The sequence below is a fragment of the Stegostoma tigrinum genome, chromosome 27 (assembly GCF_030684315.1).
Source record: "Stegostoma tigrinum isolate sSteTig4 chromosome 27, sSteTig4.hap1, whole genome shotgun sequence".
NCBI classification, from domain to species: domain Eukaryota; kingdom Metazoa; phylum Chordata; class Chondrichthyes; order Orectolobiformes; family Stegostomatidae; genus Stegostoma; species Stegostoma tigrinum.
In genome coordinates this window covers 26,903,737-26,921,479 of record NC_081380.1, presented here as the reverse complement: position 1 = coordinate 26,921,479, position 17,743 = coordinate 26,903,737, and the positions used below count along the sequence as shown (strand labels likewise).

Below are 17,743 nucleotides of genomic sequence, written 5' to 3'. Positions count from 1 at the left end.
GTTCGTGATTCATTAGGAGTTCAACTATATGTAATGAAAAAGGATTTTAATTTCATGGATAGCAGAGAAAAAAATCAATTATCGTTTAACGTTTGCTGAAGAAAAAGACCAAAAAAAACCAATGATTTGTGATCAAAGATAATGGGAATTGCAGATGCTGGAGAATCGGAGATAACAAAGTGTGGAGCTGGATGAACACAGCAGGCCAATCAGCATCTTAGCAGCACATGATTTGCACCTTGTAATCAGGCTACTTTGTTTTTTGCGGTCTACTGATTCATAAGTGACTGCAAGCTCGCAAACAGCTGAGCACCACATGCCAGATTCCAGCTGTTATGCAACAGCTGGCTCCTTTCAAGCATTTCATCCTCTCCTTTGCTGGTGGCGCTGATTGAGCTGGTCCTCCCAGCGGCACTGACTGAGCTTGTCCTCCCAGACTGCCGGTGGCGCTGATGGTTCTCGCATTCGGCCGGTGGCACTGATTGGGGTCTTCCCGGACTGCTGGTGGCGCTGATTGAGCTGGTCCTCCCAACGGCATTCTTCGCGATGATCCTCCTCGTGGCGCTGATCTGGTCCTCCCGAACTGCTGATGGCGCTGTTTGAGTTGGTCCTCCCAGCGGCACTGACTGCGATGATCCTCTTAGTGGCGCTGTAACCGGAGTGCGGTATTTGACGTTTAGGATTCCCTTGCCGCTTGGTGCCTTGTCTGTGTTGACGTTGGCTGTCAGTCGGGAGCTGGTTGAAGGAGAAAATGAACGTTGGGCTGAAGGCGGTTTCGTTGTTTTGGCGACTCTGGATTTTTTCCAGTTTTTGGGTGTGCGGCGTCTTGGAGACATCTGACTTGAGCTACGTCACTTGTGGTTCGGTTATAAAATTATTAAACACTCGACACAATGTGAGGTTACACTCGCACGACGTGAAGTATGGCTCAGGTAAGAGGGTAGGGACAGGGTAAAGGTTGGGAGGGGGAGGGGTGATGGAAAGAGGCTTAGAGGTCTGTTAAGGTTAAAAAGAAGGCCTGGAGGGGTCGTAGAAAGGCTTCCGGAGGAGGATAGGTGTGAGGGGCCTGAAGGCGTGCTAATTGGAAAAATGTGTAGGGTGGAAGTGGAGGATAGAGAGCGGGGTGGGGTTTGGGAGAGCTGGTGGTAGAAAAGGGTTCCAGAGGGGAAAGAGGGTTGGGGTAGGAAGTGGGTCTGGAGAGGAAAGGGAATGGGGTTCGTGGGTGGGAAAGGGGTCCAAAGCAGGAAGGGGGTGAGTTAGCCAAGGGGTCTGGAGGGAATGGAAAGGGGGTGGGGATGGGAACATGATCTCGAGGAAGGATATTTAATATACCTTTAGGATCTCTTAAAATGCCTCCATTCAGAGGAGATCAAGTAAGCCATTCAACCGATTGAGGCCATTGAGTCCTGGCTAAATAGACTTACAGATGAAGGCCAAGCAGCATCTCAAGAGCACAAAAGCTGACGTTTCGGGCCTAGACCCTTCATCCTCTCTGATGAAGGGTCTAGGCCCAAAATGTCAGCTTTTGTGCTCCTGAGATGCTGCTTGGCCTGCTGTGTTCATCCAGCTTCACACTTTGTTATCTTGGATTCTCCAGCATCTGCAGTTCCCATTATCACTTACATATGAAGGCACCTGCTTCCACTGCTTCTTAGTGAAGTTGCTTGTGTGCTCATTGCACCACCTGCAGGTACCTGTGTCCTCTGATACAGCTGTTTGTAAAAGCCTTTTGCTGCTTTTGACTTTGGGTTTCAAATGTTATTTTAGTCTTCAAAGCCCATCCTAGTTTTGTGTCTCGGAGAAATTCTGAAACCAATATTGAAGTAATTCCGATAAAATATTCTATCCTAGGAAGTGGTCAGCAGTCTGTGACTGGAGTGACTGAAGCAGATGATAGTAATAGTTATTGGAGGATACGTGGAAAAAGTGACACTGTGTGCCAACGTGGAAATCCAATAAAATGTGGTGAGACTATTCGTTTGACTCATATAAACACAGGACGTAATTTGCACAGCCATCACTTTACCTCTCCGTTATCAGGAAACCAGGTGAGTTGAATGAATTGTTAATCAAGTTTTTTTGCTATCAATAAAAACCAAAAGAACTGCAAATGCTGTAAATCAGAAACAAAAACAAAGTTGCTGGAAAAGCTCAGGTGTCCCATTAACCTTCCTCAGAACCAGACCTGATACGTTAACTGTTTTCTCCTTCACAGATGCTGCCAGACCCGCTGAGCTTCTCCAGCAACTTTGTTTTTGTTTCTGATTTACAGCATTTGCAGTTCTTTTGGTTTTTATTGATAGCAAAAAAAAAGTTGCTGGAGAAGCTCAGCGGGTCTGGCAGCATCTGTGAAGGAGAAAACAGTTAACGTATCAGGTCTGGTTCTGAGGAAGGTTAATGGGACACCTGAGCTTTTCCAGCAACTTTGTTTTTGTTTTTTGCTATCAATGTTCGCCATGTTTAACTTTTTTACAAGTCCCTAAAATTGACAGGGTACTTTCTACAATCAGAAACACAATTAGTTTGAGCAACAACCTGTCAACACTATGTGAAATTATTTTATGGATTTACTTTTGCAGCAGCTTGTTGTGTTTCAAAGTAATTTTATATCTTTTGAGTTTCTGCATCCATAATTGTTTGATAGTTGCATTGGCAGCATAGCTTATCATATATTCTTTAAGGACTGGGGAATATTTGTCAAGATTACAAAATGCATGTTCTAGTTCTTTACCTATTTAGATTGAGGCTGAACTGTCAAGCTTGATTAGAAACAAAAAACATGTCTTTTGAACGTGCTAATATACTGCCAGTTGCAGAGTTGCCATCTTCAGCATAAATCTTTGGTGTGAGCGTTGAAACAATCCATTTGGCTGAATCCACCTCTATTTTTACTCTCAACTGTTCTTTTTGCCTCCTCCTTACCTAGTCCTGAACCCTGTCTCTCCCTTCTTCCCTCATTGCCTAAGCTTACATTTTCTACAAGATAATCTTTTGCTCCTTTCTTCATATTTTTTACTGAATTATTGACTAGCTGTCATTGCACTTTCATGTTCACTGGCAGCAACCACCTCGTCTAAAAGAAAAAAATTGACTACCCTTGTAAATTGCCCAACCCATCTTCAATTCTCTTTTATTTCAGGTGTTGCTGCTTCCAAAAGTGGTGCCCATGAGATGCTAGATCTGTTCTGAATTTAATAAAATGTGAGGCTGGATGAACACAGCAGGCCAAGCAGCATCTCAGGAGCACAAAAGCTGACGTTTCGGGCCTAGACCCTTCATCAGAGAGGGGGATGGGGAGAGGGAACTGGAATAAATAGGGAGAGAGGGGCAGGCGGACCGAAGATGGAGAGTAAAGAAGTCTCTCCACCTATCTTCTTTACTCTCCATCTTCGGTCCGCCTCCCCCTCTCTCCCTATTTATTCCAGTTCCCTCTCCCCATCCCCCTCTCTGGTGAAGGGTCTAGGCCCGAAACGTCAGCTTTTGTGCTCCTGAGATGCTGCTTGGCCTGCTGTGTTCATCCAGCCTCACATATTATTATCTTGGAATTCTCCAGCATCTGCAGTTCCCATTATCTCTGTTCTGAATTTATCCCGTTTTTGTGATGCTAGTACCACATGCCATGCCGGGTGGTATCAGAAATGTCCAATCATTGCTCTTATCAATATGGTTCTGAACGGATACATCTTAGATGCATAGATTGTGGCTGGGCCAAGATAAACTTTCCTGTTGTCTTATAAGAGTCTCAGTGCCTATCACCAGCCCAGTCTGTCATTTATCTTCTTTGATAATTGCCCTGTTCAGTCAGATTACCCAATGACCAGTGGACTAGACTGCATTGTGATGCATGTGCCTCCATCGATGCTGCTTACAGGTGGTTTTCAACGTGATAAAGCACTGATCCATCAGTTATGGAACACAGTGGTACTAATCAGTAGGAGGTTTCCTAGCCCACTTTTGACGTAGTGCCATGGGTTTCAGCATCCGTGTGCAGCACTCCAAGGATGACTGAGCTGCCACATTTGGTAGTTCACCCTGCCAGTAGCACAGGACATAAATGAGAGGCAGGGTGGGAAGTGATTAGAGAGTCTGGGACATGAGGTGAAAAGTGTATTTTAAATGAGTATGACTTCGGAAAGTTGTTGCTTGAATAGTCTGTTGGTCAGCTCTTCCAATTTTAGCAGAAGCCTCCGTTCGTTAGAAAGGAGGATTGTAAGGTTGACCAGGTTGGATGTGCCTTCGGCTTCTCTGATCAGGTTGATGTCAGATGGCCTGTCCAGTTTTATTCTGTTTAATGCTATTTACTGATTTTTATTCAACTGACTCTGAACTGACCTTCGAAATGGCCAAACTTTGCCGTGAGTTTTGGAGTCCTATGAAGTCCGGGTTGAGCCAACATGACGGATCTTTTTCCCCCTAAAGAATGTTCATCTCAGTAACCTTTCTCCAGGTCTTACAAGTTTCTTTCCTTCAACAGAGAAATTGCCTACTATGTATAGTTTATTTTACCAACTTGTTTTTAAGATGCAAATTATAACTGAGTTCCTTCACAGCTGTGCCATAATTGCACCGTCTACCTTTCCCATTGAAGTATTCCAAAGGTTCCAAGATCTGGTATTGTTTCTTAATGGACTATTCGAACAAAGTTGCGAACTCCTTAAGTTTTATATTCTTAACCCATGGAGAGGTTGTTTTACCCCTGCGCCTTGCCTCAGTGAAGGAGACAATAGTGTAGCAGTAATGTCATTGGAGTAGTAATATTATTGGCAAGGCTGAAAGCCAACAGATTGATGTGTCCTGGATTGTGTGGCACTTTTTGAAAAGTATTGTGGCTGTGCTTGTGTTATGCTCAGGAGCCTTTAATATCTCACCTTTGACAAGTCCCAACTCAAAGGTCAGCTGAAATTGGTGTGGATTTATCAAACTTTCACAGGAAACAGCATATATTAATATTGGATACATCCTAGATCAAGTTGGGAGTTTTTGTGAAACACTGGTACTTTCCTTATAGTCGTTCTATTATATCACATTCCTGATTTGAACCTTATGGATAGCGCAGAGACATTAAGAGGGTGGGGTGGGTGGGGTTGTGGATTTGGGCTGTATGTGTATGGCTCACTACTTGACACAGTCATTAATGCATATCTTACCCTTATCCCATTTCTGTTATCATTCTATTGACATAGTTGATCCTGATAATCATGAGATTAATGGTGATCTCAAGATTTCGCTGAAGAGCAGACTTGGACATACTGACGCTGATAAGGTTGAGAGAACATGGCTAGTCATCTATGGTTTGATATTTTTATGACACCTGAATGTTATCATTGCAAATCTGAATTTGTCACAATTGGAGAGTTTATTGTATACCCCTTCATATGCTACTTTTTGACACTGAATCTAGATGGTTTAGTTATAAGTCCTTAAAAGTGGCTTCCCTCCAGTGTTCTTGGACTAAGTACAGGCTAAGGTATGAAGTAATGGCCAGATTTCCTCCTTATTTCATCTGGCATCACTGTCAAAATAGTATATTTTGCGTGTAAATCAGGAAGAAATGAATTCAGACTTTCTTTTAAATTGACCTGTGGACGTGGGCAACTCTGTCTGACCAGCATTTATTGCTTATTCGTAGCTGCCCATGAGAATGTGGTGGAGAGCTACCTCCTTGAGCCATTACAGCCATTGTGCAGGAGATAGAACACAGTGGTATATTGTAATATAGTGGTTTTACAGGTTTCTTTTGTATTGGGTGAATGTCTGCAGTGCTTTCTTTGGCTTTCAATGCAACATTTCATAATATGATAGTCAAGAGAAAGAATGTGTATTTAGATTGGCATTTATTCCCTCAGCACTGTAGTCTTACAGCTGGTTGAGAGATTTGATGTATAGCTTGCCTAATAATGCTGCTGATGTGCCATATTAATCAATATAGAATGAGGGAATAGAACTCTGTATATTTAAATAATTTTGATGGGTCACAGTACCTATCTAAAAGATAATTCTAGTTAAAGTTAGAACTAATTTTAATTCCAGAATTAATGACATACAGACTGCCATTGGATTTCTTAATCTTTTGGTGAACAACCTAAATTGTGAGTTAATAATTTATTTTGGTTCGTGGAATGTACACTAAACTTTCAAAAGAGGGCACCGTTTAGCCATGAAAATATTTTTGTTTTATAAATTGCAATGATACAAGTGCTGTTAGCAGGATTAGATTTTTGTTCTGAGTTGATAGTATGTTTTGCTATTGTTACGGACTGTTGTTCAATTTAATGTCCAATGCACAAAATACTTCAAATTGGTTTAGGAGTAACGTGATCAAAATTTAAGACATGAAGGGAAGTAAATATGGTAAAGAGAGAAGACATTGATTGGGGAGTCTAGGACTAAGGGCATAATCTAAAAATTAGAGTCAGAATTTTCAGGAGAAAAACTAGTAAGCACTTTTACATGTGCAAGATAGTTGAAATTTGGAAATCCCCACTACAAATGACAACTCCTACATTAAGCATTAGTTTTAAACGTTGCTGTATTTTTGTTGACCAGAAGTATGAAGCAAAGTTTAAGTATGGGGTTGGGCTGGAGATCAGCACAACAGGCTTGAAGGGTTGCTCCTCTTCTTATGTCTGTAAACTTGCGTTTATTCATCTAGGTGCTTTTGCTGTTATACAGTATGTCAATGTTATTTAAGTACTATGGTCCAACTCAAACCAGCTGAAAACAAATCTGCATGTGATATTTGATTAACGGAACTTAAAGGCAACAACTTATACCTGAAGCAATATATGCCTAGGGCATTCTTAATTCTGATATTTATGAAAATGCTGCTATGATAAAGACAACAAATTTGCTTTTGAGTGCCAAAAAAAAAGTCCTGGGGCACGTGCATTGATTAATGATCTCCCCCTGCCGAACTAATTGAAAATAAGTAAGAATTTCTTGGGATTTTGATATTATTTTGGTTCTCTGTGCATTTGAAATTCTGCCTCTTGGAAAACAAGGCGTATGTTTTGTTCCGAAAGAGCAGAGTATGCTAGTCGGGCATTTGATCTAATGTTGCCCCACATAAAACAGATGTTAGAGATGTAAAACTTAACTATCTACTTACAATATTAATAGGATATCTTGAGGTCAGGTATCGCATTATGAATACCTTTACTAATGAGGGTGAGTATAATTCATGACTCAGCCTTTTTTTTGGTCTGTCTCTTTTTCTGGCTCACCACTGCCATTTATTTTCTCAATATTTAATTCCTGCTAGCAAGTAGTACAAGGCCAGAATTAAACACTTAATGCCTAAGACACGAACAAGTCTTTTTTGTTTTATTATTTAACTATATAAGCACCTATTCACCATCTGCCTGAAATATTTCAGAATATCACAAAGTATCCTGACAAAACTGCTTCTGATGTGCATCAGTTTTGAACCACTATTCTGGAATAATTAGACCTTGAATGCTTCCAAACATCTGTAATTTATAATATCTTGGAAGGGACATTTAACTTTAAGAAGCAGCTAATGTTAGGGGCTATCTGTCCTGCTTTCTTTAAGCTCCAACGTTATGTTATCATCCAGTTACACTGGGCAAGTCCGTTCCCTGAATGAAACATGATTTGATAGATCATATATTTAAAATATTCAATTGGTTAACATGATTAGTCACTGAAACAGTCACTGAAGGCTGCAGATGTTCTTTAACAAAGCGTAAGTTTATTACAGACGAAAGGAAAAAGAAAAGTTTTTTTTCATGTCTATATGTAGAAAAGGGTTGGAAAGATTTTAAATCAAAGAAAATACTAACCTGTTTCCAAACATTTATTCAACTCAATCTCCATGAATATCACTTATATATCAGCTTTAAAAATCTTCAGTTAACTAATCTTCCTCAGTTTCTTATCCTTTAAGTTAGAGGGTTTTTTTGAGTAATTGACATGAACTTTTGACTAATCTGATGGCCTAAACTTTCTCAATGTAACAACTTTAAGATTTGTATCTAAAGTGTTTGGAAGCTCCATAATACTAAGTTGATTCTTCTTTTGAAAGGAACTCTTGGTTCCTCTGAATTAAAAGCTAAAATATTCTGTTCTGAAGTCAAAAACAAAGTCCGCCAGTCATAAACCCAAAGTGGAAATACATCTGAACACACTGTAGGCTGCTTCATTGCAATTATTAGAGAGTACTGCAGCTTTGTCATTCATGTAACAGAGAGTCATACAGTATGGAAGCAGACCTCTTGTCTAAGTGGTGCACGCCAAACAAAACCCCAAACTAAACTAGTCCCACCTACCTGCTCCTGGCCCATATCCCTCCAAGCATTTCCTATTCATATATCCATCCAAATTTCTTTTAAATGTACTTGTACCTGCATTGACCACTTCATTAGAAAGTTCATTCCACACGCAAATGACCTACAGTTAAAAAAAATTGCCTAGTGTCTTTTTTTAAATCTCTTTCCTCTCACCTTAAAAATGTGCCCCCCTACTCTTTAAATTCCCTGTCTTAGGAAAAAGACAACTACCAATAACTCTATTATTTTATAAACTTCTATCAGGTCCCCTCTCAATCACCTAGCCTCCAGTGAAAAAAGTCCCAGCCTTTCCTTATAACTCAAACCTTCCATACCCAGCAACATTCTGGTAAATCTCTTTTGAACCCTCTCCAGCTTGATAATATCCTCCTACAACTGGGCAACCAGATCTGGCCTCCAGAAGAACCCTCACCAATATCCTGTACAACCTTAAATAATGCCCCAACTCCTCTGCTCAAAGGCCTGAGCAATAAAGGCAAGCGTGCCAAATGCCTTTTTAACCATCCAGTCTATATGTGATGCAAACTTAAAAGAACTGTGTACCTGCACCCATAGGTCCCTCTGTTCTACAACACTGCCCAAAGCCCTATGTTATATAATTGCATAAACCCTACACTTGTTTGTTGTACCAAAATGCAATACCTCGCGTATATCCAGATTGAACTCGCATTTTTCAGCTCATTGTTCCATTTGATCAAGATCCCTTTATAATCTTAAAAAACCTTCTTCACTGTCTACAATGCCACCAATTTTGGTGTCATCTGCAAACTTACTGACCATACCTTATAAATGACTTGGATGACCATCTATATAAACGTCAAACAAAAGAGGACACAGAACCTATCCTTGTGGAACACTGCTGATCACAGGCCTCTAGTCTGAAGAGCTACCCTCCTTCATTACTCTCTGCCTCCTGCTATTAAGCCAATTATGTATTCAATTGGCAAGCTCACCCTGAATCCCATGTGGCTTAATTTTACTAATTAGTCTACCATGCAGAATCTTGTCAAAGGCTTTTTGGAAATTCAAATAAAAATGTCTGCCGCTCTGTCGTCATAACCTTTTTGGTAACTTCCTCAAAAAACTCATGTTAGACCTTTTGAAGAAGAATGGAGAGTTCTTTTGGTGCCCTGTTCACTGATCATCCCTCGAACAATTTCACCAAAACTCAATTTCCTTATTGTTTTGGGGATTTAGCTGCATACAGATTGACTCATTTTGTCTTTAAGACAAAGTTTCAGAAGTAATTCATTGACACATTATGCAAGTTGTTTTTACTTCCTTCTTTGTTTACTTTTGTGTTCCACAATCCAAAAGGTGAAAATGTGGCACTATTTAAATACATATATTGTCTAAAATATTTCGAAGAAATGAAGTTTGGGACTGAGAACTGAGAATCCAGAGGTTGAGATTCCATCTGGAAATACATAGCATCGCAAACATTAAATGCTGGGCTCGCTAATAATTATTGTAAACCAAAACCTTGTCCTTGAAGGAATTGTTAAAATGGTTCAAGTTTTGTGCTAAGTTTTTTTTTTATTCTTCATTTTGTTTAACATTTTAATGTTTCTATGGAAACCTTGAGGAGAAGTTTTGCCTAATGCTTTGGAAGCAATGATGAATTGTCCTGTATTTCTATTACGATGAACTTAATTATTTTTAGGTTACTTTACCCTCGGTCCTCCCTAGTGAGAGTTCACTCGTCACAATGATCTCCCAGAGCTCTAAATTGTTACAGTCTCATACCTTGAGATCTAGGTGTGCAATTAATTTGAACTTTTCATTAATTCTAAAATAAATGCATCATTAAGAGGTACACTTTTTTTTTGTTTTCATTTTCTAATATTGCACAAAATGAATAGCATTGATTACATAGTGGTGGTCAGCAGAAGGTTTCCATGGTAGGGTTGTTATGTCAGGGTGTCAAGCCAAAGCAACAATTTGTGATCTTTGTTTGCCCCTCCCCATTGACTGACTAAAAATAAATGGTTTGCAAGCCAGTGTCGTCAGCACAATAGGCTCCAAAAAGCCACAGTGCAGTTGAGGTTCCTGAGGCACAGGAGAAACTTGATTATAGTTTTATTTTTGGTTCAGAGTTCTGATTTGAAATCTCTGATGTCAGCTCGAAAAAAAATATACTGACATTTGACAATTTTTCTACTCCCACTTGATGTAGGGATTGCAGATAATCTTCTGTCTAATTAATAGAAAATGGCTGTGTATATCTGGAGTTTAAGCATGTATGCTTACAGATTTTTCAATGTATCAGGACGAGTGCGTCCTGGGCCTTGTGGCTATAAAGTCGCGGTATGAGCTTTCTCAGCAGAACTAAGCTTTCTTGCCTATTTAATAATTGTTTTGATGCCATTAAATAATTGTAGGAACTAAGTTAAAGGTTACAGGCGGTTGGGGCAACTGTGTCATAGTGGTGGTGATACTTGACCAGCAATCCAGAAGCCCAGGCTAATGTCCTGGAGACATGTTCACATCTCATCATGACAGCTTATGGAATTTAAACTTAATAAAATTTTGAATGAAAGATAGTCAGATTTATGGGGATAATGACAATAATCATCAATTGTCCTAAAAACCCATTTGGTTCACTAATGTCTTTAGAGAAGGAATTCTACTGATTTTGTGTGGAGTTGTATCCTTTTTCAAAGTTATTTTCAAAACTATTTCCCCTTTCCATAACTGCTTCATTTTGCAATTTGTACAGTTGGTTACCTCCTGGCTGATCCCTTCCATTGTAATCATTGATTGGCAGTTTTGAACACTCAGAACTATAACAGTAATTTTCTGAGTAGTACCAAATTCCCTGAGCATTTCTTTTCTGCTTGCTTCATTTGAGGAAAGCTGTGTTTCCTGATGTCAGTTGCCGACTTTTTATTTTTAGAGACAAAAGACTCCTTGGTGCCTCTTTAGCGCTACAGCACAGTAAATGAGGCAGAACGGGAGCAAGAACTTTCTGGATAAGATGATGTCAAAAATAATGCTGCACATCTATTGTTGAGACTCTCTTGCTACTATATTTTGCATAAGAGCCATTGACAGTTTCCTCAATGTGGAAAGGTTATCAGATTTTCTTTTACTGCAAGTACAGAATCTCCATTTTATATATGTATTTTGGAGACTTTATCTTCATCTGAACTTGATTTTTTTCGTTTCCCCTTGAGTTTCAGGATGAGATTTTTGGAAATACACAACTACAGAGTCTATAGTTTATCAATATTTGTTTGTAGGCTGATTGTCAGTAAATTGAATTTCTTTATCCCTCTGTCTTGGTTAATATTAATTACTCAATACAGATCACTAAAAAAAATGATCTAGCCATTATTACGTTGTGAGAGTTTACGGAGCATTCCTAATATTCAACATTACTGCAATCAAACACTTCAAGAACGACTTTGTTTGCTGTTAAGTGCTGCAAGCCATCTCATTGTGTTGAAAAGTATGATGCAAATGTGTGTCAATCCAATTTTTTTTCCTCATTTCTGTTTCGGTACCTAACTTCGCACTGAATTCACCCACTGTAATTTACTCTTACTCTTTCTTCTCAGTTTTTGCAATTAATTGGTAATTTCACAATTCTTTGATCTGATTAGTTAAGATACACTGCTACTTCAGGTGTTTTGTTTCCCTTGCTGTGACAATTTCAGCTCATGTTTTCAGCAACTTTTCAATCAAGAAATACAAAACCAAACTTAACTGACTCAAATCAGATATGTTAGATGCCCTGCTTATTGCATTATTTGACCCATTATCATCTTAGAGGTTTAAGCATGCTAGAGTGGCCTAGTTTTTAACAAAATGCCCAATGAAAGTACTTATGAAGAAATATTATATAACTGTTTCTCAGCTCTTCTGGTATTGTATTGGAAATTACAGTTGGAAACAGTCAATCTTGTGACCTGTGCCTGAACCTGAGATTGACTGACAGGAACCATGATGTCAATTATTAATTATTGCTGCTGTGTGCAATAACATAATTTGAGTTCTGCAAATTTTGCATTGATCATGATTTTTTTTATCATATGTTTTGACACATTCTGCCTCATTTAACTCTTTTCATTGTGTTTGGGCACCTGCCTTTCGGGGGAAAAAATGGACTATGGATACGATGGTGGGTGGGGTGTAAGGTGCTGCCAGAGCAATTTTGGAACAGCTGAGAAACAGTTGAAAAAAATTCTTTGTGCATGCTTTCATTAGGGATTTTGGGGGCTATTGGAGAGAGAAGTCAGTTGTTGCTTCAGCTTGAGGTGGGAAGTTGAATGCACAGTTTAATGCATAACTGTTCCTCCTAAACATGATATATCATGTGAAATCGCCTAATTGGGATGCAACACAAAGGGACAGATCTTTAAAATGTTCCCTTGCATTATGTTTGGATTTTAGTTAATTGTGCCCTTAAAAGATATGGGTTATTCTGTCTTTTGAAACTGCAAAAACAGATGCAAGCTTTTCCAGAGCTTAAGTGCATACTGTTCTTCTGAAAACCAGGGAAACAATAACTTGGGTGGCAAGGGATATTTTGAATGTTGTTTAATTGCACTGGGGAGAAATTTCTAACAGCTTCATTTCCCAGAATTGGCTCAGTTTGACTTTCTGTTGGTCTTTTTCTACCTTCAGAATTTCCAAATATTGGTAACTGTGGTGTGTCATGCGCCTAGCTAGAATATCTATCACAGAACTTCCTGAACATTTTTGTGCTGGGACAGCTGGACAAATTGTTTTCTTTACAGTAATTTGAAGACTAATGTGCCTTCAGAGCTAAGAATTACGCATGCATGTGTAAGCAGATCCTAGATCCAAATGTCCTGCCATTTGTCACATAGCCTGTTCAAAATACCTCTTTCGTTATGAACACAATCCAGGAAAACTTCAGTGTACTGACAAGCTAACTAACTGAACAACCAATTAGAACACTGATGAACTGTCCCGGTGGGACTAATGATCCATTATCTGGGAACCCGTCCTAAGCGACAGATTGAGTATGGATGTGGTTAATTCTATTGACTGTCTTTCTTTCAATGTTTGTACAGTTGGATAAGGCCTAGTGGTTGGTAAACATCTTCAGTTCACAAACCTTTTGCTGCGTACCAGCTGTCGATAGCTCCAACTTTGCTGTAAAGATGCTGTACACTAAATTAAATGCATTTGCTTATGCATTTGTTTGGGATTTTATGTCTGAAATGCTGTTTAGCCTTTGAATGTAACTTATACGTTAAGTGTTTGGTTGTAAATGCTATCATATCCATTTTCATATTGTGTGCAAAAACTTAAATCGGGATCAGCTTTCTTGAGGCCCGGACTAGCTGTGTTAATAGTCAGTATAATTCTATTTTGTTAATGCATTGAAATAAAGAAATGAACCTTAACGTCCGTGTTAATGACTCCTTAGTGAGGTTACTGTAGACTGTGCACAGGCACTTCTATTTATTGTATTATACAAAAGTGTTATATCAGTGGAATAGATTTAATAGGTTATGTTTTATGCCTTATTTAAATGTCCTGTTCTTTCTCATTGCAATGGAGCAAAACATCACAGGGATAATTTTCACTTGTAGCATAATTAATTAAAGAATAGTGTACAGTGAGCATTTAAGACACTGACTCCAACTTAATAAGGTGGAAAAAGTAATTGAGTTATAATATTTGCTCTGGGCCAATCATAACTTCAATACAAGGAAATTGGCCCATAGAATGCCAAGCCAGAGAAGTGTAACAAATAAATTATTACTGAAATAAAAGTCTTTTTTTTGCATTTTCTGAAAATGCTACAATTTCAACATATTTCCTATTTAAGATTTTAAGAACATATATAAAAGTTAAAACCCGATGGTAATTTTGTAAAGTTATTTATGGCGCTAGAGAGCAACAAAGCGAATATCCGAAAAGAAAGACTCACAGTCAAGGTTGCACTGAAACATAAAATGGCTTTTTCTACCTAAAGCAACATTTAGGAATGGATCATGATAACTACAAAGTGAAGTTGATGGGCGTGTGTTTGTAAGGCAGTGAGGTGACAAACTGAGAAGCATGGTCTAATAACACTTGGGATAGTGTAAATATTTAACCGAGTGCATTTCACAAGTGTTGTAGCAGTGGGAGACATATAATAGTGGGAATTCATACAAGTCATATTCACTGCAAAATTCATCGCATTGAGATAGTGCTGATCATGTTTCTTGCATAAACTTTCAGTTTTTACAAAATGGGTGTCTCAATTCTGAAGGTGCAGTATAATTACATGATGTTTCACAGAAGTTGGAATTTTTCTAAATTGCTAATTTATGATCTGAAATCTTTTGACATGTTTTCTTTTCTAATTGTCTCCAGATTGTAGTGAAACTAAAGACTTAACAGTCCATCTTTGCAATTTCCCTTTTGATTTTCTTTCCCACTACTATCTCCAGTTTGTTTTGAATTTTATACCTTTACCACTTCGGTTGATTGTTTCAGCTGGTTTAGTGCAGTTTTGTTTATTATTATCTTTTTTTAATTTTTATTTAACCCATTTGCAAATAGCAGTCCTAGCCACATCGAGCCTTTCTTAATTTCTACTTACTTTTGAATACAAAAATAAAGGCTTGTATAGGAAATGGATGGTGTTATTCGTACTGCACTGTCATTTGTGGATTCATATTGTAATGTTAGGTTTACATTTGGTCAAATGAAGTTGTATTAATTTTGTTTTCATTTTTTTTCCCCTCACATAGGAAGTGAGTGCATTTGGTGAGAATGGAGAAGGAGATAGCCTGGATAATTGGACTGTCATGTGTAGTGGAACATACTGGGAACGAAAAAATCCAGTGAGGTTTAAACATACTGCTACAGAAGTCCTGCTGTCCATTACAGGAGAACAATATGGGCGACCAATAAATGGCCAACTTGAAGTTCATGGCATGCAGTATTCAAACCAATTTAATTCTTGGAAGGTGATGGAAGGAATTTTTATGAAACCAGTGGAAGTGTCAAGGGCTGGAATGGAAGCACATATTGAACTATAAGTAAAACAAAAGCTGTCAATATTGTGGGGTTTAACTTACAGTTGGGCCCTGAAAAAATCTGAATCTCAATCAGTTTTCAGTATTAAATGTACTGTGACTTAGACATGCAAAACGTTGCACCTTGATAGTACGTTTTTGAGAAAATCCTGACGAGCACAAGCTGTCCTGTGAAGTCCTATTTTTCAACGCCGAATGGCAGCAGAAGCGTTTTAAAACATTTAAGGTGAATGGAACTACCTTTGTTTTTACTTAAATTGCAATGTAAAAACAAAAGTTAGGATGCATTTGATGTGTTCTTTGATTGAAACATACTCATGGAGTATTTAAAATTAGGATTCAATTCAGAACGATATTAAGGCTATAACATTTGGACCACTAAAAAGCAATGCCAAATAAGTATTAATTATATTGGCAATCACTTATTTTTGAATCCTGAGGTAATGCAAAGGAAATTTAGATTATTTAATAAAGGCAAAGTGGAGTTACTGAATGAAGTGTGGAATGACTGAAATTAAAGTTGGCAATGCAAAAGGCTGGTAATGAATTAGTCTTGCTTTATGATTTGAAGATCATGAACTTGCTTTTCTTGGTTGGCTAATTTTAATAAGGTTTCAATTCTTTACCTAAATAAGTGGAATTAAAAAAAAAGTCAAGGTATCTCATTTCAAGTTTGAAATGTGAAAACTGATGAGCCAAACCCTTACAAAATGAGAAATTGTTTCTTTAAGCCAATTATCAAATTCATCTTGCCTGGGAAGATGCATGATTGCAATTAGCCTTCGAAAGAAAAAGAAACTGAAACTGGGATGGGAAGGGGCAGTCTTAAAAGAAGTAAAGCCTCAATTTTGTAATTGCTAGACCAAGCATAATTGTTTTTGGCTCTTAGCTTGGTACTCAAAGAAACTATTATTTGAAAGGACATCTTTCCTTTAGCAGCCTCTTTCAATCCACCTGCATCCTAAAGTGGCCATTTTCAGTAAAGTGTTTACTATGCTCTTTGTTTCATTCTTCAAGAATCCTGACACGTAAGACCCTGTAAATAAGAAAAATTTCTCTTGGTTTTTGGAATTCATATTTAGAAGTAAGCCATTACTACACTAACACATCTGTGCATCTTTGCAATTTTACATATTGAATGATATAATACTACTGTCATAATTTTATTGTGATGTATTTGTTTGGACCAGAATAGGAGGGAAATTATTGAAACTCTGGTGTTGCAAAATTGTAATGGCAAATGACAGTTGTGATGACTAATGAAGTAATCACTAATTCACTAATCCAAATGATATGATCAGTCCTGAAATAAACTTCCCTAAATTTAGATATCGATACAGCTGTACATTGAATTTTTAAATTTACTATTCACTGAACTTGAACCAAAATGCCCAAATGTTATAATATGCCATTTAATGTAAAATTTTTGCCACATAATATCAATTGAACCATTTTTTATTATTTTACAGTTGTGGAGTTTTGTAAAAAGTGACTGTTTTATTTTATCTTGGAGCTTCTATTCATTGGATTTGTTAGACTTGGGATGTGAATCTTTCTCATTTAACAGTTATTAGTCTGCTAAAATGTGTTTAGCTGACATAAAGGTAACGTTTTTCACTACAAACTTATCAATCCTGAAACTTGGAACAGTTGGTTTCTTTTATGTGCCAATAATGGAGCATATGTAATGAATGCTAAACTCTTTCTCTCCTTCATCCATTTCCTTAACCTTAATCTCTTTATAAATTTGTCCTTTTCTCGTTAGGAATATTTAGTACCTCAGTGAATGTTACTATAAGTTACATGCCCAGCTGTTAGTATGTATTGTACATGGGTTAGATAGAATAAATGTAAATTTAAAAATCAAAATGTTGTACTTAATCTTTAGAATGCTGCAATTAACTGAACCTTTAGTGTTTTTTCTATCCCTTTTTAATAAATCACTTCCTTATTTAAATGGTTTATAGCAATGGTGTTTACACTCTGGTATCAAGCAGTTTTTGTTTCAAATTTGAAAGGTTTGCCCAAGTCATGTGACCACCCACACGAAAAAAACAATCAAGCCTTGACATTCAATATATTGTACATACGTTCCCCACCCCCAATTTTTCTCTGCTGTGAAATTGATGGTTCTTGGCAGACTGTTGTTGGCATGAGCACCAACAAACGTTTGAATTTGTGCAACTAGCCATTCTTCACTGACTCTGGGGCTTTACTGGCACCCATTGAAGTCTAATAATGACGTGCCTCAATGCCAGTTTCTATTTGCAGTTTGTTCCTTTTTACATGTTAGGATTATGTTACTTTAGAAGGACTAAAGAGCCTTTCAGCAGCAAGCGTGGGAGATAAGTGACCTGTGGCTGGAGGAGCAGTTTTCACCAATTCTGTTGCTTCCACATTTTGGAGGAGGCAGTTTGTTGATTGACT

The 17,743-nt window shown here is 38.0% G+C and overlaps 1 protein-coding gene across 1 annotated transcript; it reads left to right on the top strand.

Moving 5' to 3' along the window:
* The first annotated feature begins 696 nt into the window (after positions 1–696).
* LOC125464753 (stromal cell-derived factor 2-like) lies at positions 697–17,273 on the top strand. Its single transcript, XM_048557528.2, has 3 exons — positions 697–932; positions 1,852–2,048; positions 15,029–17,273. The coding sequence occupies exons 1-3, from the start codon at positions 752–754 to the stop codon at positions 15,317–15,319; spliced, it is 669 nt and encodes a 222-aa protein (XP_048413485.2). The 5' UTR covers positions 697–751; the 3' UTR covers positions 15,320–17,273.
* The last annotated feature ends 470 nt before the right edge of the window (positions 17,274–17,743 follow it).